General features: G+C 41.1%; 1 protein-coding gene across 1 annotated transcript in view; it reads right to left on the reverse strand.

Annotated features, from left to right (window-relative positions):
* LOC122558293 (thrombospondin-4-like) overlaps positions 1 to 21,379 on the reverse strand; it is a 124,684-nt gene that overhangs the window by 31,240 nt on the left and 72,065 nt on the right. Inside the window, exons 7-12 of the mRNA XM_043706705.1 lie at positions 20,748 to 20,935; positions 20,434 to 20,571; positions 17,757 to 17,834; positions 14,060 to 14,212; positions 12,923 to 13,027; positions 7,460 to 7,567 (exon numbers count right to left, since the gene is read on the reverse strand). Coding sequence (XP_043562640.1) covers positions 7,460 to 7,567; positions 12,923 to 13,027; positions 14,060 to 14,212; positions 17,757 to 17,834; positions 20,434 to 20,571; positions 20,748 to 20,935 — 770 coding nt within the window. The remainder of the gene's footprint in view (positions 1 to 7,459; positions 7,568 to 12,922; positions 13,028 to 14,059; positions 14,213 to 17,756; positions 17,835 to 20,433; positions 20,572 to 20,747; positions 20,936 to 21,379) is intronic.

Consider the following 21,379-nt stretch of genomic DNA (forward strand, 5'->3'; position numbering starts at 1 on the left):
AGGAGGGTGGAGCAGATAGATGGGAAGGGAGATTGGCAGGTAGGACTGGTTATGAGGACAGTGCTGAGCTGGAAGGTTGGAACTGGGATAAGGGAAGGGAAATGAGGAAACTGGTGAAGTCCACATTGATGCCCTGGGATTGAAGTGTTCCGAGGTGGAAGATGAGGCGTTCTTCCTCTAGGCGTCAGATGGTGAGGGAACAGCGGTGGAGGAGGCCCAGGACCTGCATGTCCTTGGCAGAGTGGGAGGGGGAATTTAAATGTTGGGCCACAGGGTGGTGGGGTTGATTGTTGCGGGTGTCCTGGAGATGTTCCCGAAAGCGCTCTGTGAAGAGGCATCCAATCTCCCCAATAATGTTGGTGACCACTGGAGGAGGCTGAGATGGAACATCCACTCGGCACTTCTGGCTGAAGATTGCTGCAAATACTTCAGTCTTACCTTTTACACAGATGTCTTGGGCTCTTCTATCATTGAGGATGGGATATTTATGGAGTCTCCTCCTCCAGTTTAATTGTCCACCGCCATTCATGACTGGATATGGAAGAACTGAGAGCTTAGATCTGCTCTATTGGTTGTGACATCAATTGGCTATGTCTATCACCTCCTACTTATGCTGTTTGGCATGCAATTAGTCCTGTTTGGTAACTTCACTAGGTTGACTTTTCATTTCTAGGTATGTCTGATGCTACTCTGGCATGCCCTCCCGTACTTTCCATTGAAGCAGAGTTGAAGGTAGTTGTTGAGTGGGGGATATGCCAGGCCGTGAGATTACAGAGTGTGCTGGAGTGCAATTCTGCTGCTGTTGATGGCCCACAGCGCCTCACGGATGCTCAGCCTCGAGTAGCTAGATCTGTTTGAAATCTGTCCCATTTAGCATGGCCACACAACATATTAAGAGGTTATTCTCAATGCGAAGACAGTACAAAGACTGTGTGGTGGTCACTGTTACTGATACTGTCATGGACAGATGCATCTGCAGCTGGCAGATTTGTAAGGATGAGGTCAAGTATGTTTTTCCCTCTTGTTGGTTCCCTCACCACCTGCTGCAGACCCAGTCTAGCAGCAAAACTTGTGTGAGTAGGTAGAGGGTATAGTACCTGAGAATCAGAGAACTACCTCTGATTTCAGTTTACTCTAAAAGAGCTATAATTTGCTTCAATAAATGTAACAAATCTGGATATATTCCGGGGCATAATCTGGTTAAGGCCAGTGAGGTTTACATTTAAATTTTTCAAGTTGTTTCCAGTGATATAGAGTGGTTCAACAACAGAAGGTATCCATGTATCATAATGGTGAAGGAGAGATGACCAATCCAGTTATAAAACATGAGCTGCAAGTATATTTGCTGAGAAAGAAATGACAAATCTCTCTCCAGTACATTTTCTTCTGCAATTATTTGGAAACTCCTTATTAGAATGCATGGGTTAAACAAATATAAAATCCAAGCTGTTGAATTGTATTCAGAGCATCTCCCAGGTGTCCCCCACCCACCCATCCACTTTAGCCTACTATGCAGCCCAAGTTTTCATTTTTCCCACTGGTGGTTGTGCCTTCAGTTGTCTAAGCTTTAAGACCTGAAATACCCTTCCTGTACCTCTCCATCTTCCTTGTCCTTTGAGATGCTTTTAAATACCTGCTTATTAGAGCTAGGAGAAAGTGAAGACTGCAGATGCTGGAGAGTCAGAGTCGAAAAGTGTGGCGCTGGAAAAGCACAGCAGGTCAGGCACCATCCGAGGAGCATGAGCAGAAACATTGATTCTCCTGCTCCTTGGGTGCTGCCTGATCTACTGTGCTTTTCCAGCGCCACACTTTACAACACCGTTTTTTTAAAGCTGTCTCTGGTCACTTGTCCTTAAAACCCCTTTTGTGGTTCAGAATCACCTTTTGTTTGCGAGCTATCCTGTGAAGCACTTTGGGATGATTTACTATGTGAAAGGCATTATGTAAATACAAGTTGTCGTTGCTGAATTGTAAGCAGTTGCAAACAGCTGATTCCCCACCCCTTTCAGTGTTTCTGTTAAAGCATTCGGTGCAGGGATAAAGGGCAGTCAATTCTGTGGCTGCATATTGGTAAAGGGAAGAAAGGCACATGTGAAATAAGAGCAGGAATGGGCCTATTCAAAAAGATTGTGGCTTAAATTCTACCTCCGTACCATTTTTTCACGCCATCCTTATATCCCTTGACATTTTTAATACTGTGAAAAAAAAATAGACAATAGGTAAAAATGGAGAGTAATGGGATTTTTATTGAGCTTAATTTGCACATAATTTATGGTTTAACCTAATTTATTTAATGAGAAAACCCTGCCTTAGATTATATGTCCAATAACGTGAACATTATCAGCCAGTGAATTAATACACCTACTAATGGAAAGAATATGGGAGTAAATTATAGGTTGTAATTGTTCTCTTTAAATGGATAGTTTAATTGTGCAGCCATAGAACTACTGGAAGGTATTCTATTGAGTTCAGTTTTTGGTTTTGTATATCTGAACTGTATTCCTCATTGTAAACTGCAAGATAGCTTTCCCGCTAACCTGTCTCAAACTGGCTGATTTTGTATGCTGTCTGCTAGCCAACCTAGCAACTCTGAAGTCAGGCATTTGTGAGGCAGTGTTCCGGTTTGGCAAGTTGTTGGCTGGGATTGACATGACCTAAGACTGACCCTGGTGAAATTTGTTCCAGTTGCTATCATTGTGTGCTGTGAATGCCTCCTGGATTCATTCTGTGCGGACAGCACTGGGTAACAAATGCATTCTGCTTTCAGAAATTCTCCAATTCACACTCGTTGCTTTTATGTTGAAAAATGCCATAAATATTGTCATTAGCTCCTCCGTTGTTTGTTGCGCAGTTGCTTGAAATTGTTACCCATTTACAGAGGAAAGTGTGGCAAATGTGTGGAGCATTGCTCTAAAATGAGGGAAATCTTCACTGGGGTATAGATTTCACAACCTTTCACCCAGGGTGAGGGAGGAAGGGGTGCATCATTGAATGGCATTTTAGCAATTTGTCTCATGTAGTCAATATATCCTGCATCACTTGCTGTACATTTGATTTCCCTTCCTTCATCACTGGTCAAAACCTTACAACCTCTTCAAGGCCTGTGAGGTGGTTTATGAAGATGGCTCACCATCACCTTTGAAGGGCAATTAGGGTTCGACTGTAAATGTTGGCCTTGTCAGTAATGCCCAGATGCCAGGAATGAATAACAAAAAAAATGGTGGCTGTACTGAACTCTTAGCTGAGTTTAAGTATGTAAGTTAGCTTGCTGAGCTTGAAGGTTTGTTTTCAGATGTTTCGTCACCATACGAGGTAACATCATCAGTGAGAGTCTCTGGTGAAGCGTTGGTGGTATGACCCACCTCTCTATTTATAGGTCTTGGGTTCTTAAGGTGGGTGATGTCATTTCTGGTTCTTTTCTTTTTCAAGGGAAGGTAGATAGGATCTAAACCTATGTATTTATTGAAGGAGTTCTGATTAGAATGCCATGCCTCTACAAATTCTCATGCATGTCTTTGTTTTGCCTGTCCGAGGATGTGTGTTGTACTAGTCAAAATTGTGTCCTTCCTTGTCTGTATGTATAGAAACTAGTGAGAGTGGGTCATGTCTTTTGGTGGCCAGTTGGTGTTCATGTATCCCGGTGGCAAGTTTCCTGCTAGTTTGTCCATTGTAGCTTTTTTTTTACAGTGCTTGCGTGCTATCTCATAAATGTCTTAGCTGAGTTCTTGACATGCTTTCCTTTCACTCAGGCATCAGTGCCATGAACACATTTTCATTAATTCTTCTTCATTATGTGAAAATAATAGGTTTTAGGATCAGAGAAGGTTAAAGACATATGGGCAGATAAGGCCATGATTTATATATAAGACAAAAATTTTAAATTTAAATTGCTAGAAGACTAGGAGCCTAAAAATCTTAATGAAGGGTAGTGGATAAGCAGCGCTTTGAATGAACTGAAGCTTATGAAGAGTAGTAAATTAGAAATTGACATTGAGAATGTCACGTTGTGTGGCACCCTCACCCAACTAAATAGGAACACAGGAGAAAGAGTAGGCCATTCAATTAGATCATGGCTGCTCTGTGGTCAACTCCATTAACCTGCCTTTGGCTCATATCCCTTAGGTACATTTTCGTTAAGTAAAGGTATTATCTCAGATTTAAAATTAACCATGGAATTATTAATTGCCATTTATGGAAGAGAGTTCCAAGCAGCTATCAACCTTTGACAGTTTTGGATAAGATCTAGCGACTAGAAAATGGGTATCCATGAGGTGCTGTGTGCTATCAGCATCAGCAAAATTGTATTTCAGCATAATTTGCAACCTCTTGATCCAGAATATCCCTCACTCTTCCAATACCATCAAGCCTTGGGATCAATGGAAAGTATAGGAGGGCATGCCAGGAGTGTTACTAGGCATACCTAAAAATGAGGTGTCAGCCTGGTAAATGTACAAAACAGACTACATGACCAAACAACACAAGAACCAAATGATAGAGCAAAGCAAAACAACCAAGGGATCAGAGCTAAACTGTGCTGTCCTGTCACATCCAGTTGTGAATGGTGGTGGACGATGAAACAACTCAATGGAGGAGGATGCTTCACAAATATTCCCGTCCTCAATGATGGAAGAGCCCAGCATATCAGTGCAAAAGTTAAAGCTGATGCATTTGCCACAATCTTCAGCTTATCCAACATCAGCCAATAATCCCAATTTATCATAGCCATCTCAAACTTCATAGCATCATTGTACCCTTTGTTTGGGTTCAGGACCCTACTGTCAGAATCAACAACATTGCTCTCCATCTCAATGAAGGATTCTATCATATTATGGTCACGCTTCTCCCAAGGCGTGACCCATAATAGCTTGTCAACTATCCCTTTCTCATTACACAATACCTACTCTAGGATGGTATGATCTTTAGTTGGCTCCTCAACATATTCATTTAGCAAACTATCATGTTTACACTCCACAATGCTTTCTCTACAGTACCGCTACTGATTTGATTTGCCAAATCTATACACAGATTAAAGTCGCCCATAATTACAGATGTAGTTTAATTGCATATGTCTCTAATTTCCTGTTTGATATCTTGCCAACATTATTATTACAGTTTGGGGTCTAAAGGAATATGAATGAAGTGGTGACCTTGATATAGCTGATCGTGTCTTTGAGTTCCTTAATTCTGCATGTCACAACATATCAGTAGAAACCAACATAAGAATATAAGAACAAGGAGCAGGAGTAGGCCATCTGGCCCTTTGAGCCTGCTCCGCCATTCAGTAAGATCACGGCTGAACTTTTCATGGACTCAGATCCACTTACATGCGTTTTCAGCATATCCCTTAATTCCTTTATTGTTCAAAAAAATATCTACTTTAGCTTTAAAAGCATTTACTGAAGTAATGTCAACTACTTCACTGGGCAGGGAATTCCATAGATTTACAACTCTCTGGATGAATAAGTTCCTCTCAATTCAGTCCCAAATCTGCTCCCCCTAATTGTGAACTATTTTCCTAGTTTCACCTGCCAGTGGAAACATCCTCTCTACTTATATCTTATCTGTTCCCTTCATAATTTTATATGTTTCTATAGGATCCCCCCTCGTTCTTCTGAATTCCAATCAATATGATCCAGTCTACTCAGTCTCTCCCCATAAGCCAATGCCTCAACTCCATAATCAACCTCCTGTGCACCCCCTTTAGAGCCAGTACATCCCTTCTCAAGTAAGGAGACCAAAACTGCACACAGTACTCCAGGTATGGTCTCACCAGCACCCTGTATAGCTGCAACATAACCTCCCTGCTTTTAAACTCAATCCCTTTAGCAATGAAGGACAAAATTCCATTTGCCTACCTAGTTACCTGTTGTACCTGCAGACTAACCCTCTGTGATTCATGCACAAGGACATCCAGGTCCCTCTGCATAGCAGCATGCTATGACTTTTTACCATCCAAGAAATAATCCTTTATCACATTTATTAACATTGTATTCCATCTGCCAGACCTCACTTAAAGTATCTATGTTCCTCTGCTAAGTTTCACAGTCTTCTGCACACTTTGCTCTGCCAGTCATCTTAATGTCATCTGCAAACTTTGACACACTACACGTGGTCCCCAACTCCAAATCATCTGTATAAATTGTGAATAATTGCGGTCCCAACACTTATTCCTGAGGCATACCACTAGTTACTGATTGTCAACCAGAATAGCACTCATTTATCCCCACTCTTTGATTCCTGTTAGTCAACCAGTCCTCTACCCACAGGATAGAACAGGACTACCCTGCTCAACAGCAGGGCTCATTTTCACTTATTTCAGACTAAGTGCTACAGCTTGATTTGCTACTTTCAAGTAGCTCAAAATCACCTGCACTAAATTGCTAATCAGTTCCTCTGTGAGAAATTGCCAGTCATTTGTTCCATGCAGTGAAGACACCATCAGAAAAGAAAACACATAATCTCCAATGAACAGAAAAGTTATGTGCCCAACATAGTAGCCCTGATTGCCTCAAGATCACAGGCCTGAGAAAGTATTGATAGAATTGAAATGTTACAAAGCAGCAGAATATGACAATTGTGCACTCGATGTCCTGAAACACTTTGGCCCTGTGCTTGTTTCTGGCTAACTCACTTTTACACAAGAATCATCAGTTCAAACTCCCTCCTGAAGATGTGACATATGGAAAACTCACTGCCACTCTGAACCCATGATAAGGTCTCGCATTGGTAATCAGCTTTATTGACTGCTTTGATTCTTTTTGTGTGCTTTAGGAACTTTAAGCATTCTATCCTGCAATGCATTTCTCTGGACGTTGAGACCATCCTTAATGTTGCTCAAGCTGATTTCCATAAGAGGCACAGCACACGTGATCCAGTCCTAGCACTCATCACCTACATCAAAAAGGGCTTCCAAAAGAAGCTGAACCAGGCACAGTGCTAACAAACCCAACAGGTGCCTACAATGTGGAATACTATCCTGCTTCTCAAGCTATCCTGCTACTAACCTGCGTTGAAACACTCTAACTTAGATGTCTTTTATCCTTTTCCAATTTTATTGAGCACAAAGCAAATCTGCTTTGAAAACTTGAATTTCAAAAAAATCTGCTGACTGACAAAAACCTTGTTGATGACTTGTTCATGCCTTTCATCTCAATGGCTGATATAGAGTAATTTGCCTGAGCAAGAGCTATCAGCAGACAAACGGGAGGCAGCAAATTCAAGAAGACACAAAAGCAACAAACAAAATTATTGGGAATTGGCTACTCAGAAAGGTTAAGGAACAGTTCACATTTGCAAAAGAATGGTTATTTATTTATCCAAAACACTATTGATTGAAATATTCTATTTTTGTTACTATGTCTTCGACACACCTCCCCAGCTGCACACAGCTCTTAGTATCTCCAACTAAATGATTACAAATCTAAGAAAGAAATGTTGGTGTTATATTTTAAACACATGCCTGTGCATTGAAAATGCCATCTCCATCTGCATCATCGTCACAAGCATCTCCAGCCCCATCACCATCAGCATCTTCTTGTCCAGAATTGGGAACAAATATACAGTTATCCTAAGGAGCAAACAAAGATAAAAAAAAAGAAAATAAATATTGCATATATGTCCACTTCTAAATCGTTTACAAAGAGTAGCTTCATATTTTCAGTATTGAGAAAATGGGTCAATCTGATCCAAAGAATAAGACTGAAAATGGCTAAGTTTTCTAATCTATCCATAGTCTCCAGTACAATACAGAATCTAATATTACCAGTCAACACTTGTACTACTCACTTGTTTTTCAGACCTACTGTGACTTTCACAAATCATTGTGGGGGCTCCAACAGCAGGACAGAACTCTCCACACTTGGTGACACACTGAAGTAATGGGCCAGATAACATTTGTTTCCTACCAGATTCCAAAGTCAGGGACACTATAAGGATTGAAGTGATAAAGTCACATTCCTGATATGAAGTCACTGTTTGATGCAAATATGGATGGTAGAAATGGAGATAATACCAGAAGTGTAAGCCACACTTGTACTCATTGAGACTCCCAGTTTCATAATTTCAGCCTCAAACAGTTCTTTCAGTTGATTAAATAAGGCTGTAGCTCTCTTTGATGTGTGCCTCAAACTGTCTTTCCCTACAGTAGTATTTGCATGACTGTGTATTTCAGAAAAATATTAGTAGTTTGTATGGATCATCTGGTTAAGCCGAAGAAGAAAATGTATATGACTGACAGCAATGGATGTCTATCCCATTTTAAATTTCTGGTATTTCCAAATGGTCTAGCAAGCTACTCAGTTCAAGATCAATTAGGGACAGAGGTGTGAACTTGAAAATGAGTTGGAAGCAGTGTAACTGCACCCTTTCAGCTAATTTCTTCTTGAATATCTGTTCACAAAGAAGAGGTATTCTGTCAAACCTTACTCAAAGTAAAGGAGTAGAAAGACAACTTTTATTCTCAGGGCTGGTGGCTGACTGGCCGCTGTTTTCCATCAACACTCACAAGGTTTTGCAGATGGCTGCCATTCCTTCAGTTGGGGGTCTGCAGTAACCATTGAACTTCTGCAGCCATTTCCAGCTGCAAGGAGCTGCTACAGCTCATGTCCGGCGTATTGAGGGTCAAAATCAGATCAGACATGACACTCCATCTGACTTGTACAAAGCTGGGAGAACGTCGGACCTGCAATCCGCATGGTATATTTTCAAATACAAAGTTTAAATATTTTTGAAGAAAAATGGAGTGCCTATTCCTTTTTAATTTTCCTTTATATTTTTTCCAAATTATTTGAATAGAGAGTAGAACTGCTTTGGAAATTTACTCACTTGCCATGTTATTTTTCAAGAATGACAAGCTAGAGGCAATGATGGTGAAATGATAATGTCGCTGGACTAATGATCAAAGGGCTTAGGCTAATGGTCTAGGAACATGGGTTTGAATCCCATCATGGTAGCTAGTGGAACTTAAATCCAATGGAAAGCTAGGTTCATAAGTACCCATTTGGTTCACTAATGCCCTTTAGGGCAGAAGGAAATCTGTCGGATTTACCTGGTTTAATAGCTGTGGGACTCCAGACCCATTCGTGTTGTTGACTCTTCACCATTTCTGAATTGATGTAGCAAGCTACCCAGTTCAAGGGTAATTCAAGAGAACAAATGCTGGCCTTGGCAGTGACAGCCCCATCCCATCCTTTCTCAGGCTTCCCGGAAATGTTGGCAGATCATCCAAGTGCCACAAACTGGTTCTCTGGACCCCATGGACAATTAGAATCCCAAGCCAATGTTTCAGGTTCATTTAAATGATGAAAAAGGTAATGGAGAAATGGAGAGAGGGATGGCCATGGGATAAATAAAGGAATGAAAGATGGCTCTAGAAGAGCTGGAAATGGCAGAGAAGAATCAAGACCATCAGTCAGTCGCTGTGAAAAGATGGTGGGAGGTGGTAATGAGAAAGGAGTCTGACGTCTTACAGTCATAGAGTCATAGACATGTACAGCACGGAAACAGACCCTTCAGTCCAACTTGTCCATGCCGACCAGTTATCCCAACCCAATCTAGTCCCACTTGCCAGCACCCGGCCCATACGCATCCAAACCCTTCCTATTCATATACCCATCCAAATGCCTTTTAAATGTTGCAATTGTACCAGCCTCCACCACATCCTCGGGCAGCTTATTCCATACATGTACCACCCTCTTTGTGAAAAAGTTGCCCCTTAGGTCCCTTTTATATCTTTCCCCTCTCACCCTAAACCTATGCCCTCTAGTTCTGGACTCCCCCACCCCAGGGAAAAGACTTTATCTATTTATCCTATCTATGCCACTTATAATTTTGTAAACCTCTATAAGGTCACCCCTCAGCCTCCAACACTCGAGGGAAAACAGCCTCTCCCTATAGCTCAAATCCTTCAACTTTGGCAACATCCTGGTAAATCTTTTCTGAACCCTTTCAAGTTTCACAACATCTTTCTGAAAGGAACGAGACCAGAATTGCACACAATATTCCAACAGTGGCCTAACCAATGTCCTGTACAGCCGCAACATGACCTCCCAGCTCCTGTCCTCAGTACTCTGACCAATAAAAGAAAGTATACCAAACGCCTTCTTCACTATCCTATCTACCTGAGATTCCACTTCAAGGAGCTATGAACCTGCACTCCAAGGTCTCTTTGTTCAGCAACATCCCCTAGGACCTTACCATTAAGTGTATAAGTCCTGCTAAGATTTGCTTTCCCAAAATGCAGCACCTCGCATTTATCTGAATTAAACTCCATCTGCCACTTCTCAGCTCTTTGGCCCATCTGATCAAGTTGTAATCTGAGATAACCCTCTTCACTGTGCACAACACCTCCAATTTTGGTGTCATCTGCAAACTTACTAACTGTCCCTCTTATGTTCGCATCCAAATCATTTATGTAAATGACAAAAACGACTTTGTGCCACCTTGCCACAATGACTTATTGCCAGGAGCTGGAACAGAAACTTTAGTGACATTCCCACCATTCCCACTGGGTACTGGAAAAGCACAACATCTGCAGTCCTCACTTTCTCCCAGTATCAGTAGGTAGCCAACCGAGCTGCATGCAATGGCCTTTGTGGGCATTTTTACCCATAATAGCCTTGCCTAATTCTGCAATAAGAGACTGCCATATAAACTTGGGGTGTTTTCAGGGGGTTCCCCAGCAGTAGGAGATGCCATAGCAACTGTTCTCCTGAATCTGACAGTCCAGGCATGTCTGCCTGGCTCAAACTTCCTCCACAAATTCTCTGTGGTTTTGAGGTACTCTCTTGTTTCTGAGGAAGCTTCAGCAATGCTGTCATTCCCAGTGGCACTGCCCAGGCTGCAGAAGGAGCAGTCACTGATTGAAAAGATTCAGCTCAGGACAAGGAGATCAAAGTGGGAGTGAGGCAGAGAAAGAAAAAAGCAAGTGACTGGAAGCTCAAAGTCACACTCGTGCAAAGCAACTACCAGGAGACTGCATTGAAAGCATCAAATACAAACTATTAAGTTGAACAAAGTGCAAATAAGTCACTGTTTTAGGCAATGGACAACCTGAAGGTAGAAGATGAAACAGCAGGCATTGTATCTCCTGAGTTTTATGGGAAGGTCAGGGAAGAGTCAAAGAATTGGGCAAAATGCTTAACATTTTGGGATCGAGCAACCAACTCCATTCTCATTTGCTGAAATTAAAAATAAACAAAATCCCCCAGCAAAGCTCCTGAAAAAGGCAGGTAGGATTTATAGCCCAATGGGAGAATCAGTATTTTTTCTTAAAGCTCACCTGAACCAGAGAAGGTCCACACTTTTGGATGCTCAATAAGAGAAGCAATGTGGGAGGTGCTGATTTGGTGCAAGATCTGCTTCTTTCATCATTTCTTGTAGATGAGGACGAGCAGAAGTGTTCAGCCTTGGCCTGACAGGAAAGTCTTCAGCTTCTGCCTACCCTGATCAGATTTTCATACACCTTCCCAGCCCCACCCCGCCCTTGTAGGTCATGACCCTGTGTATATAACTTCACTCCCGTCCTTGTGCTGATTAATAAATCTCTGCCCCATCACCTCCTGCCAAGCTCTGACACAGTCCTGATGCTGCTGCCTCTCCATGACCTGCTGTCCACCAACCCCACAGACCCTGGCTGTGATCTTGTGTTGCTACCAGACAGTATAGAGGCTGGGCCTTCAGTAAAGCCAACCCAAAATTCTCCAAACGCTGTTAAGATCAATGGACCTCCAGAAAGTGAGAGTCAAAAGGAACAGAAGAGTAAATAATGAAAGAGATGAAGTAGGGGAATCAAATATTGGAAAAGAGAAGGATATATGTCCTGAGGCAACAAACAGAATCACCTAAAATGGTGAAACAGAAAGGGAAGGGGGTCAGACAGGAGAAGAGAAAATCAAAACATGAGAAATGCTTCAAGGACGATAAACAATGGGAGCATTTTTCTGTTCTGTTGTAGCATATTCAGATAAATGATTGAATGCTTTGAAATAACTCATGGGATAAATTTCTACAAGTGAAACAGTCTTTACCTCAGCAGAGGAAAGTAAACTGAAAAAAAGTACCAAAACTTCAAAATCACCTTGGAAATCAGAAGTTGAGGTGAATCCAGGATTTTTTTATTATTCATTCACAGCATGTGTGTATCACTGGCCAGGCCAGAATTTATTGCCTATCCCTAATTCCCCAGAGGGCAGTTAAGAGTCAGGATCTAGAGTCACATGTACGCCAGGTAAGGATGACAGAATTCTTTCCCTTAAGGGCATTAGTTAATCAGATCGGTTCTTCCAATAATTGACATGGTCATCATTAGAACCCTGTGGGATTTGAAGCCAGGTCCCCTGGGCATTAGTTGAGTTTCTGGCTTTATAGTCTCGTGATAATACCACTAGGTCATTGCCTGCCTACATTATGGCAGTATTCGATCCTATTTGGAGCAGACATAAAACTTCAGATCCTGTCTTTTCAAACAGGTTTTACTGAGAATCTCACCAGTTTGAGATCTAGCTGGGATTGATCACTTTCTCTAGTTACCATAAAATTACACACAAACCACCACATTTGCTGTGAACTTCATGAATGTAAATTCGGTTTGATTGAAAATGACTTTGAAATGTTTCCGTTTCCAGTGTGCTAATTCATAGCTGCACATAGCTGGAAAATTACCAGAGAAATGCAAGCAATGCACTAAATGGAGTAAACAGGGAAATAAATGTAATTATCTGATGCTAAACAAACCTCCAATCTCTGAGGTTCCTTCCATCCTGCCTCTTTTCCTTCCTTATTGCCATGAATTCTTTAAACATACAGTAATGCATTCTCAATGCATACATTGGCTTGTGCTCTTCTGAGAATGCAAAAGAATGAATTCCATACTTTTACAGTAACTGGACATAGCCACTGTGATTTTTCAAATATTTTTGCTCACCTTTCTGCAGCTCTTATCTGGGCACCTAAGTTCTTGGTCAGGATAGCCATCAATGTCAGTATCTTTTCCACATATGTAACCATTTCCAGCCCAGCCGATTCCACACTATAAAGGAAATAAGATGGCCGTGAGGATTCTGACATAAAATAATGCATGCAGTCATTATCTGTTCAGGGTTGTAGGTTGTACGGCACATGACAAACATTGACAAGATACTGGAAGACAAGTGATTCTATAAAATCATATCATGAGGTTGGGGGGGGGATGTGGGTTAACATTTCAAGATAGGGATGGTGTGAAAGAAGGAACAAATCTGGAAAGATATATACAAAATTGCTATGAACACACTGAGTTTTGAAGAAGGGTCATTGGACGCAAACTGTTAACTGTTTTTTCTACACAGATGCTGCCAGACGTGGTGAGTTTCTCCAGCAATATCTGTTTTTGTTTCAGATTTCCAGCACCCATTGATCTTTGTCTCAGTCTTTATCTGAGTTGATATTTGTTCATTCACACTTAAACAAGCTATGTATTGTTAATTGACAACTAATGCATTGATTTTCAGAAGGTACGGGTTTGTATGCAACATACCCTTAAAGCTAAAGTTAAGAAAAGGCAATAGATCTCATTTACTATATACACCAGACTAGTTTAGTTGTGGGAAGGTTACTTTCAAAACACTTTATTCAGTCACTGAAACTGAACTTCTGACAATTTATTCCACAATTAACACAGGCAATGCTGGAATTAGGTAATGGAAATTTCCATTGCCCTAAATGCTCTTAGTCACAGAAGCTTGCCTGTGACTGGATACTGTTAATTGCTGTATGCACTTAACTTAATGTCAGAAAGATTGAGTGAACATTCAGTCATTAGGACTGCTTCATTCACACAGCAGATAGATTGCACTCATTTGTTGCTTCTACCCCAGCCACTGAATCTCTCGAGACCTTGAAACATCCTACGATGTCTCTAATTGCACAGCGCACTCAAACATCCAGTTTCAATTCAAAGAGAAACAGAGGGCATTAGATCTGATTGAGTCATGGAGTGCTTTCTCTCACTGCACTGCTTTCCTCAGTCAATCCATAGCACTCAATGCCAACCATTGACGTGGAGTCAATGCTAAAAACTCACAGTACACAAAATGACGCCATCCCTTTCCATAAAGCATTGTGCATTCGTGTGGCAGGGGTTCAGGAGACTGTTGCTGCAGCTCTTCTGTTGCTTGCAGCCCCTCTCTTGGTCTCCAACATACCCAGACTGACAGGGCCCACATCTGAACGATCCCTACAATAAACAGCAAAATAAATTACAAATCTAATAGGCAACAGATTGGAGTGAATTGTAATCGATATTCTATTTTTTGTATGTGGCAATGAGCAGAATGGTGATTTCCTGAAAGATAAACATCAAGACTCTCCTTAACCGTGAACAGATTTATTTTGTATAAAATTAAAGTTCATCATTTCCTCTTTTTGGTTAGAAGGTTGTGAAAGAGGCAGAGTAAGACTGAGACCACAGGGGAAAAAAAAGCACAAGTTACAGTACAGGGAGGGGAGATATGGAGAGAGTGAAAGATACCAAACAGGACAGAACCTGAGAGAAGTATGGTATGCAAAAACAGAATAAAAGCACCACATTCTAGAGATAGGATTGTGTGGTGCAGTGGTAATGTCCCTACCTTTGAACCAGAAGATCTGGGTTCAAGTCTCACCTGTTCCCAGCATGTGTTATTACATGTCCAAACAGATTGATTAAAATGAATACAATATAGAGAGAGACACATATTCCAGGAGGGCAAGTGCATGGGTGTGAGGGTAGTACAGCACAGAGTGAGAGAGAGGTGCAATGCAGGGCAAAGCATGTGAGAGAGTTATCCTGTGAGAGAGTAATTGCAGATGAAAGAGAAACTGACTAAATCCAGGGGAGAGATGGAACAATATACTACAGGAAGGAGGGAGAGATACAGCATAGTAGAAAATTTCACATATATAGGAGAGACTTTTAATGGATTCTGTGTTGCCTAGTGTCACCTTCTGAAGCAGACCTCAAAGATTCTAATCTTTCCAAACTCAAAAGATCTTAAGGATTTGATCTCTACACAACACAATCTTAAAAGGTTCTGAATTTTCACAACCCAAACATGAAGATCCTGATCTTTCCTTGATCTAAATATTGAGGACCCTGATATATCCCCCAAAACCCTGAAATTCCAAAAATCCTGATGGCTCTCAACTTGGACCATGTTGATCTCTCGCTGGCTCAAATCATGAAAATGCCAACCTCGGCCAATCTCTTAATTTGAACATCTTGTTCTCAAAAGCTTAAATTCTATTATCCAGCTCCGCCCCTCCCCCCCCCACCAAAGTCTTGATCACTTCCCCTTATTTCTTTCACATCTGAGTTATTATTAGGACCATATTGTTCAAATGTTGATGATAAAACATTTGTCGCCATGAGTAAAGATGGCAACATCATAATGTCATGGGAAAGAGGCAATTTGTCCCATCAAGTCCATGAAATCTTTCTGTGAAACAATCCAATCAGTTTCATTCCCTGTAGTCCTGCAAGTATATTTCAGACACATGCTCATTCAATTTCCTCTTAAAATTATTGATCACTTTTGCACCCACCAACTCACAAGCAGTGAGTTGCAGATCATTACCATTTGTTGTGCAAAAAGTCTTCCCTCACAAACCCTGCCCCCTCCCACAAAACTTTTATTTAAAGTATTAAATTTATGTTCCCTTATTCTTGTACTGTCAGCCAATGGGATTGTATACATCTTTTAAATCTCCCTGAAAATCCTTCATTCCAAGGATAAATCCAAGATAACCTTGTAGCTAACATCCCTCACCCCACTTGGGTAAAGTTCCTCTGAACGTGTCAAGGACCCTCGCATCCTTCCGGAATTGGACACAATGTTCTTGTTGAGGTCTAAGCAGAACTTTACAAAGGTTCAGCATAAATTCCTTAATTCTGTATTTATGAAATCCAAGATACCAAATGCTTTGCTGAAAACACTCATTGTAGCCCACCACCTTCAAAAATCAATGTACCTATATTATCAGGTCTTTCTACACACTCTTTGGAACTGTGCCATTAAACACATATTAGGTGAAAGTGAGGGTTGCAAATCCTGATGAAGGGCTTTTACCCGAAACATCGACTCTCCTGTTCTTCGGAAGCTGCCTGACCTGCTGCGCTTTTCCAGCACCACACTCTCAACATTAAATACAAATTGCCTTCTCCTATTCTTTTTCTTAAATGTATCAGCTTACACTCCTCAATACTGAATTCCAACTGGGAATTGACTGCCAGCCTATTTATATCCTGCTGCAGAGTACTGACCTGTACAGAAAATCCAGGTATGACTTTCGTAAGGCCATCAGAGACACCAAGAAGCAATACCAAACTAAGAGTCAGAACAATCACATGGACATCTGTCATTTGTGGCAAGGCTTACACAACATAATGAGCTACAAAGCAAAGTCGAACAGAATCACGGGCAACAATACATCCCGATCTGGCATTCTTTCCTTGCTTTGATCAGAAGGTCAGTGAAATGATGTCTCCTATCCCAACAATCTCAGTTGTATCTGTATCCATGATCACTGCCTCCGACGTTAGATCAGCCTTCTTGAGCATAAACCCACAGAAAGCAGGTGGCCTGGATGGAGTCCCTGGTTGTGCATTCAGATCATGACAGGGGTATTTGCAGTTCTTCTTTAACCTTTCGTAGTGAGTGGATCTCCCAGTTCATCCATGGTTTCCAGTTGGGGAACACTTGCATTAACTTCTGTGGCACGCAGTCTTTTACACACTTACTCATGAAGTCAGTAACAGTTGTGGCATATTTGATTATGTTGGCCACTGAATGTTTGAATATGGACCAGCCCACTGACTCTAAGCAGTCTTATAGAAACTCTTCCATTGCCTCGACCAACACTGCACTACTTTCTGTGCTGGGTCCTCATGCTTCAGTTTCTGCTGTCAGCCGGGAGGAGGAGCACAGCGTTGTGTCTGAATTGTGGAGTGGTAGGCATCTTTAAAGGTTGGATAGCAATGGTCAAGGATGTTCAAACCACTGGTGGCACCTATCTGGATGCATCACAGCTTAGTACAGCAAACCATACGAAACTACAGAGAGTTGTGAACACAGCCCAGTCCATCACGCAAACCAGCCTCTGAGCCATTGATTCTGACTATATTTCCCGCTGCCTCGGGAAAGCAACCAAAGACCCCACCCACCCTAATTATACTCTTTTCCACCCTCTTCTGTCAGGCAGAAGATATGAAGGTTTGAATACATGTACAAATAGATATAAGAGCGGCTTCTTCACCGCTGTTATCAAACTTCTGAACAAACTTTTCTAATGTTAAATTTTATCTCTCTCTCTCTGTACCTTCTCTGTGTCTGTAACACTGTTCTGCACTCTGTTCTGCTACCCTGATACACTTTCTATTGTATGACCTACCCGCACAGTATGCAAAACAACACTTTTCACTGTATCTTGGTACATGGGACAATAATAAATCAATCATTCATCTCTATTTGCCACATTTTGAGGAATATTGCTGTCTGCTTCTTCAATTTGATAAGTGATTATTCACTATATTGTTTTCTGTCTTTAAACCAATGTTTTTATCCGATCTGGCACAGACCCTCCCACTTCATGAGGTTCAACTTCTTTAACCAGCTTTTTTTTTTGCAGTATTTTGTGAAACATTTTCTCACAATTTAATAGGATTGCTCTCCATGCTAAGCAGTTTGCAGGTTTTTTTGAATGAAATGCACAAAGGAGATAGTGGATTTAATCAGGATCCTTACCAGAGTATTAATGCACTGGGAATTTTCAGCACAGCCTCCATTCGTTCCATCACTACATTCATCTATATCAATGCAGACCTGTTGCAGATACAATTCATTATGGTTAATGACGCAGAACAATTCCCCATGAACATTATTGCTTTGCCTTTCTGACTTGCTTGAGTGTAGTCAGTAAATTTTCAGCTTTTTGGACTGAGTTCTTGGTCACTGCATTTCTACAAATTCACACTTTCAGACTTTTTATTCACATTTTTGCCATTTGATCTGCATTCTGCACAACAATTAGTGTAACTTGATCATAAGACATAGGAGCAGAGGTAGGCCATTCAGCCCCTCGCATCTATTCTGCCAATTAATGAGATCATAGCTGAGCTGATATTCTTTCACTCCACTCTCCTGCCTTTTCCTCATAACACTTGATTCTTTCTATCGCAGGATAAACTACGCCCCTTAAATTTCATTCCACGCTATTTTGATCTACTAATCTATTTTTAAAAACTACAAAAGCTGACTGAAAATGACACCAATAAGAATTTGTAGATTGGAGAGGTTGGGATTGATTTCCTGGGAGAGGAGAAGGTTAAGGAAAGATTTAAATGCAGTCTTCAAAACCACTAGCAGTACAGACAAAGTAAACAGGATGATATTGTTATTGCTCATAAATGGATCAAGAATGTAAGGGAATAGATTTAAAAAGATTTGCAATAGAAGTAAATGTGATGTGGAAAGATACTTTTTCATTCGGGATGGTCTGGACAGAAACTTTCAGAAAGTACGGTGGGACAAATTCAGTCAAGGCGATCAAGAGAGTATTGGATGATTAATTAAATAGGAGTAATGTGCAGGCTTATGAGGAAAGGGTGAAAGGATGACGCGAAGTCATGATGCTCATTTGAAGAACTAGTGCAGACATGGTGGACCGAATGGCCTTCTTCTGCATTGTAACTATTCTGTGATTCTGTGAACAGAAAGGATTCAGCCATTTCCTCCAACTGGATGTGAGTAAACAGGTGAAGACTGTTAGAAACCAATAACAAATTTTAATGGTGTTTGCTCTGAGATTTTCTGCTATTGTAAACTGTGCTGATAAAGATTAGTAACTTTTCATTTTTCACATGATAATAAATAGATACAATGACCTGTTTCAATGTAATTTAGAATGTTCACTGTGTAATTGGAAACATAAAGAATGAGTTAGGGGGAAGAAAGGAATCTTTTACATTTCTCTCAAAGTTTTAAAGTAGGCACCAGTCACTTCCCAGGTTGTCCGATTCTAAATAGGTTGTGGGCCGAAACAGGTGAAAAAAAAGACATTGAAAATGTATTGAATTTTTGTAAAGGTTCAATTGGATCAGTATTACCCTTCAGGGAGGCTAATGTCGACCTTTACACAGTTTCACGTGCATGTGATTGCAGTCCTGTAATAATTGCTGAAATTTGAGGCTCAAAACTGGTTGGATTAGGGTCCCATCAGAAGTTACAATGCAAAAACAATCCTCGAACTGGAACTGAACTCATCCACTTGCAGTTTTAATGGCGATGGAACAAAGGACAGGCAAGACATTCACTTGTGGGAAGTAGAATGATCTTTTAAATATTCTGAAGAAACCATGTATCTTCATGTTATATTTGGGTGTTTTGTTTTAACCACAGGAGGCTAGGTTTCCCATGTCTCACAAAACTCAGCCACTTAAAGGAGGTGAGAAAGCCTGAAATTCATGAGATGTGCTTTTCTACTGCTTCTTGAGTGCAGAATAGGAGTTCCCTCAGGACCCAACAAATCACGCAGTAAACTGTTCCCTTGGGAAGTCTTCTGACATCCTGCACCTCCCCACCAGCTGTTCTACTTCTGAAAACCCTGTATTTTGGTCATCCCTGCTGCAAGTCATGTGATTAGATTAGATTAGATTACTTACAGTGTGGAAACAGGCCCTTCGGCCCAACAAGTCCACACCGACCGGCCGAAGCACAACCCACCCATACCCCTACAATTACCCCTTTAATCTAACACTACGGGCAATTTAGCATGGCCAATTCACCTGACCCGCATATCTTTGGACTGTGGGAGGAAACCGGAGCACCCGGAGGAAACCCACGCAGACACGGGGAGAATGTGCAAACTCCACACAGTCAGTCGCCTGAGTCGGGAATTGAACCCGGGTCTCTGGCGCTGTGAGGCAGCAGTGCTAACCACTGTGCCACCGTGCCGCCATGTGCTTGGAGCTTCTTACCAAAAAGCTCTTTGTCTCTCACTCAGGACCATGTGAATGACATCAGAACAACATCCTTCACCTAATTTGACTCTAATTTGTTTCCTAATTCACTTTCTGTTCTCCAAACCCTTTCTTTCCTGAGTTATTCCCCATTCCAGTCTAATTACCACCTCTTTTGATCGAGAGGTTTACCTTCCCTTGGGTCTTATTCTATATCTATTTCTGAGTTCCATCCTCTTCTGCATTGCATTCCCTTTGCTATCTCAATTTTCAGTTCCACCTGCTCTTGACTCTCATTCCAACCTTATTCTAACTTTGTTCTCCATTCTCTTGATTTCTGTTTCCAACCTCTTTTGATCTCAGTACTATTTCCTGCTTAGCCCCCAATCCCTTTATGCTCTTGATTTGTGATACACACATAATTGTGCTTCCACATAAGCCTTCATGCGGTGTCCATTCCTTACCTGTTTATTTAGTGTTGCGAATTCCAATCCGACCCCATGGACTCTCTGTCCTGTATAACCTGCTGGGCAATCTTCACACATGAAACCTGGGAAGGTATTCACGCAGCGCACTCCAGAAGAGCATGGATTCACTTGACACTACATCGACAAATTAATGACTAGCATCAAATCATGCAAACCTGGATTAGCCATTATTCAGATAGATTTACAAAGAAAGAGAAACCTATTGAAAAACAAACTCATTTTGTTTAATTGTAATGAAAAGTAGAATGCTTATAAACTATAATGCACCAACATCATCGCAGGTTTTCTACCTCATCTACATCGGTGCACTGAATTCCATCACCTATAAACCCTGTGGGGCAGGGGCCACACTGGACTCCCTCCTGAGTCTCAGTACATTGTACACCTCGGAAACAAGAGTGAGTAGTACATCTGGGTTTAGCAACAGTGGGAACCACTGGGGGTTCTATTTCTTCCTCCAGGTCAATCAATCCTGCACCTAAAGTAGAAGATTTAGAAAAACAGTAATTAATAAGTGGAGGTCAGTTATTGGTCTGCCTGAATATTAGATTTATATTGAAATTGCAAAGCAGATTTTCAGAAATTGAGTGAGGCTTGCTCTCACCTTTGTCAAAGTTTAAGTGTCACGGACTAATGCTGAATGATTAAACTTGCATTTACATTACACTCCTCATATTGAAACATCTTAAAGTGATTCATGCAATCAGTATTTTTTTTGAAGAGGCCTGAATATTGTTATTTTGGAATAATGCCCACTGATTTCAAGTTATTATTTGCCAGTTTACCAGAAAATAACTTGAAGTGCTGTAAAAACAAATTCCGAACAAACATATATGTACGTAAGTAATATGTACCATATATGGACAACTATCCTGAACACTTGCCGTTAGTTGTGGAAGATCATTTTGAGCTGTGAATAAAT

This window comes from Chiloscyllium plagiosum, chromosome 2 (genome assembly GCF_004010195.1).
Source record: "Chiloscyllium plagiosum isolate BGI_BamShark_2017 chromosome 2, ASM401019v2, whole genome shotgun sequence".
NCBI lineage: Eukaryota > Metazoa > Chordata > Chondrichthyes > Orectolobiformes > Hemiscylliidae > Chiloscyllium > Chiloscyllium plagiosum.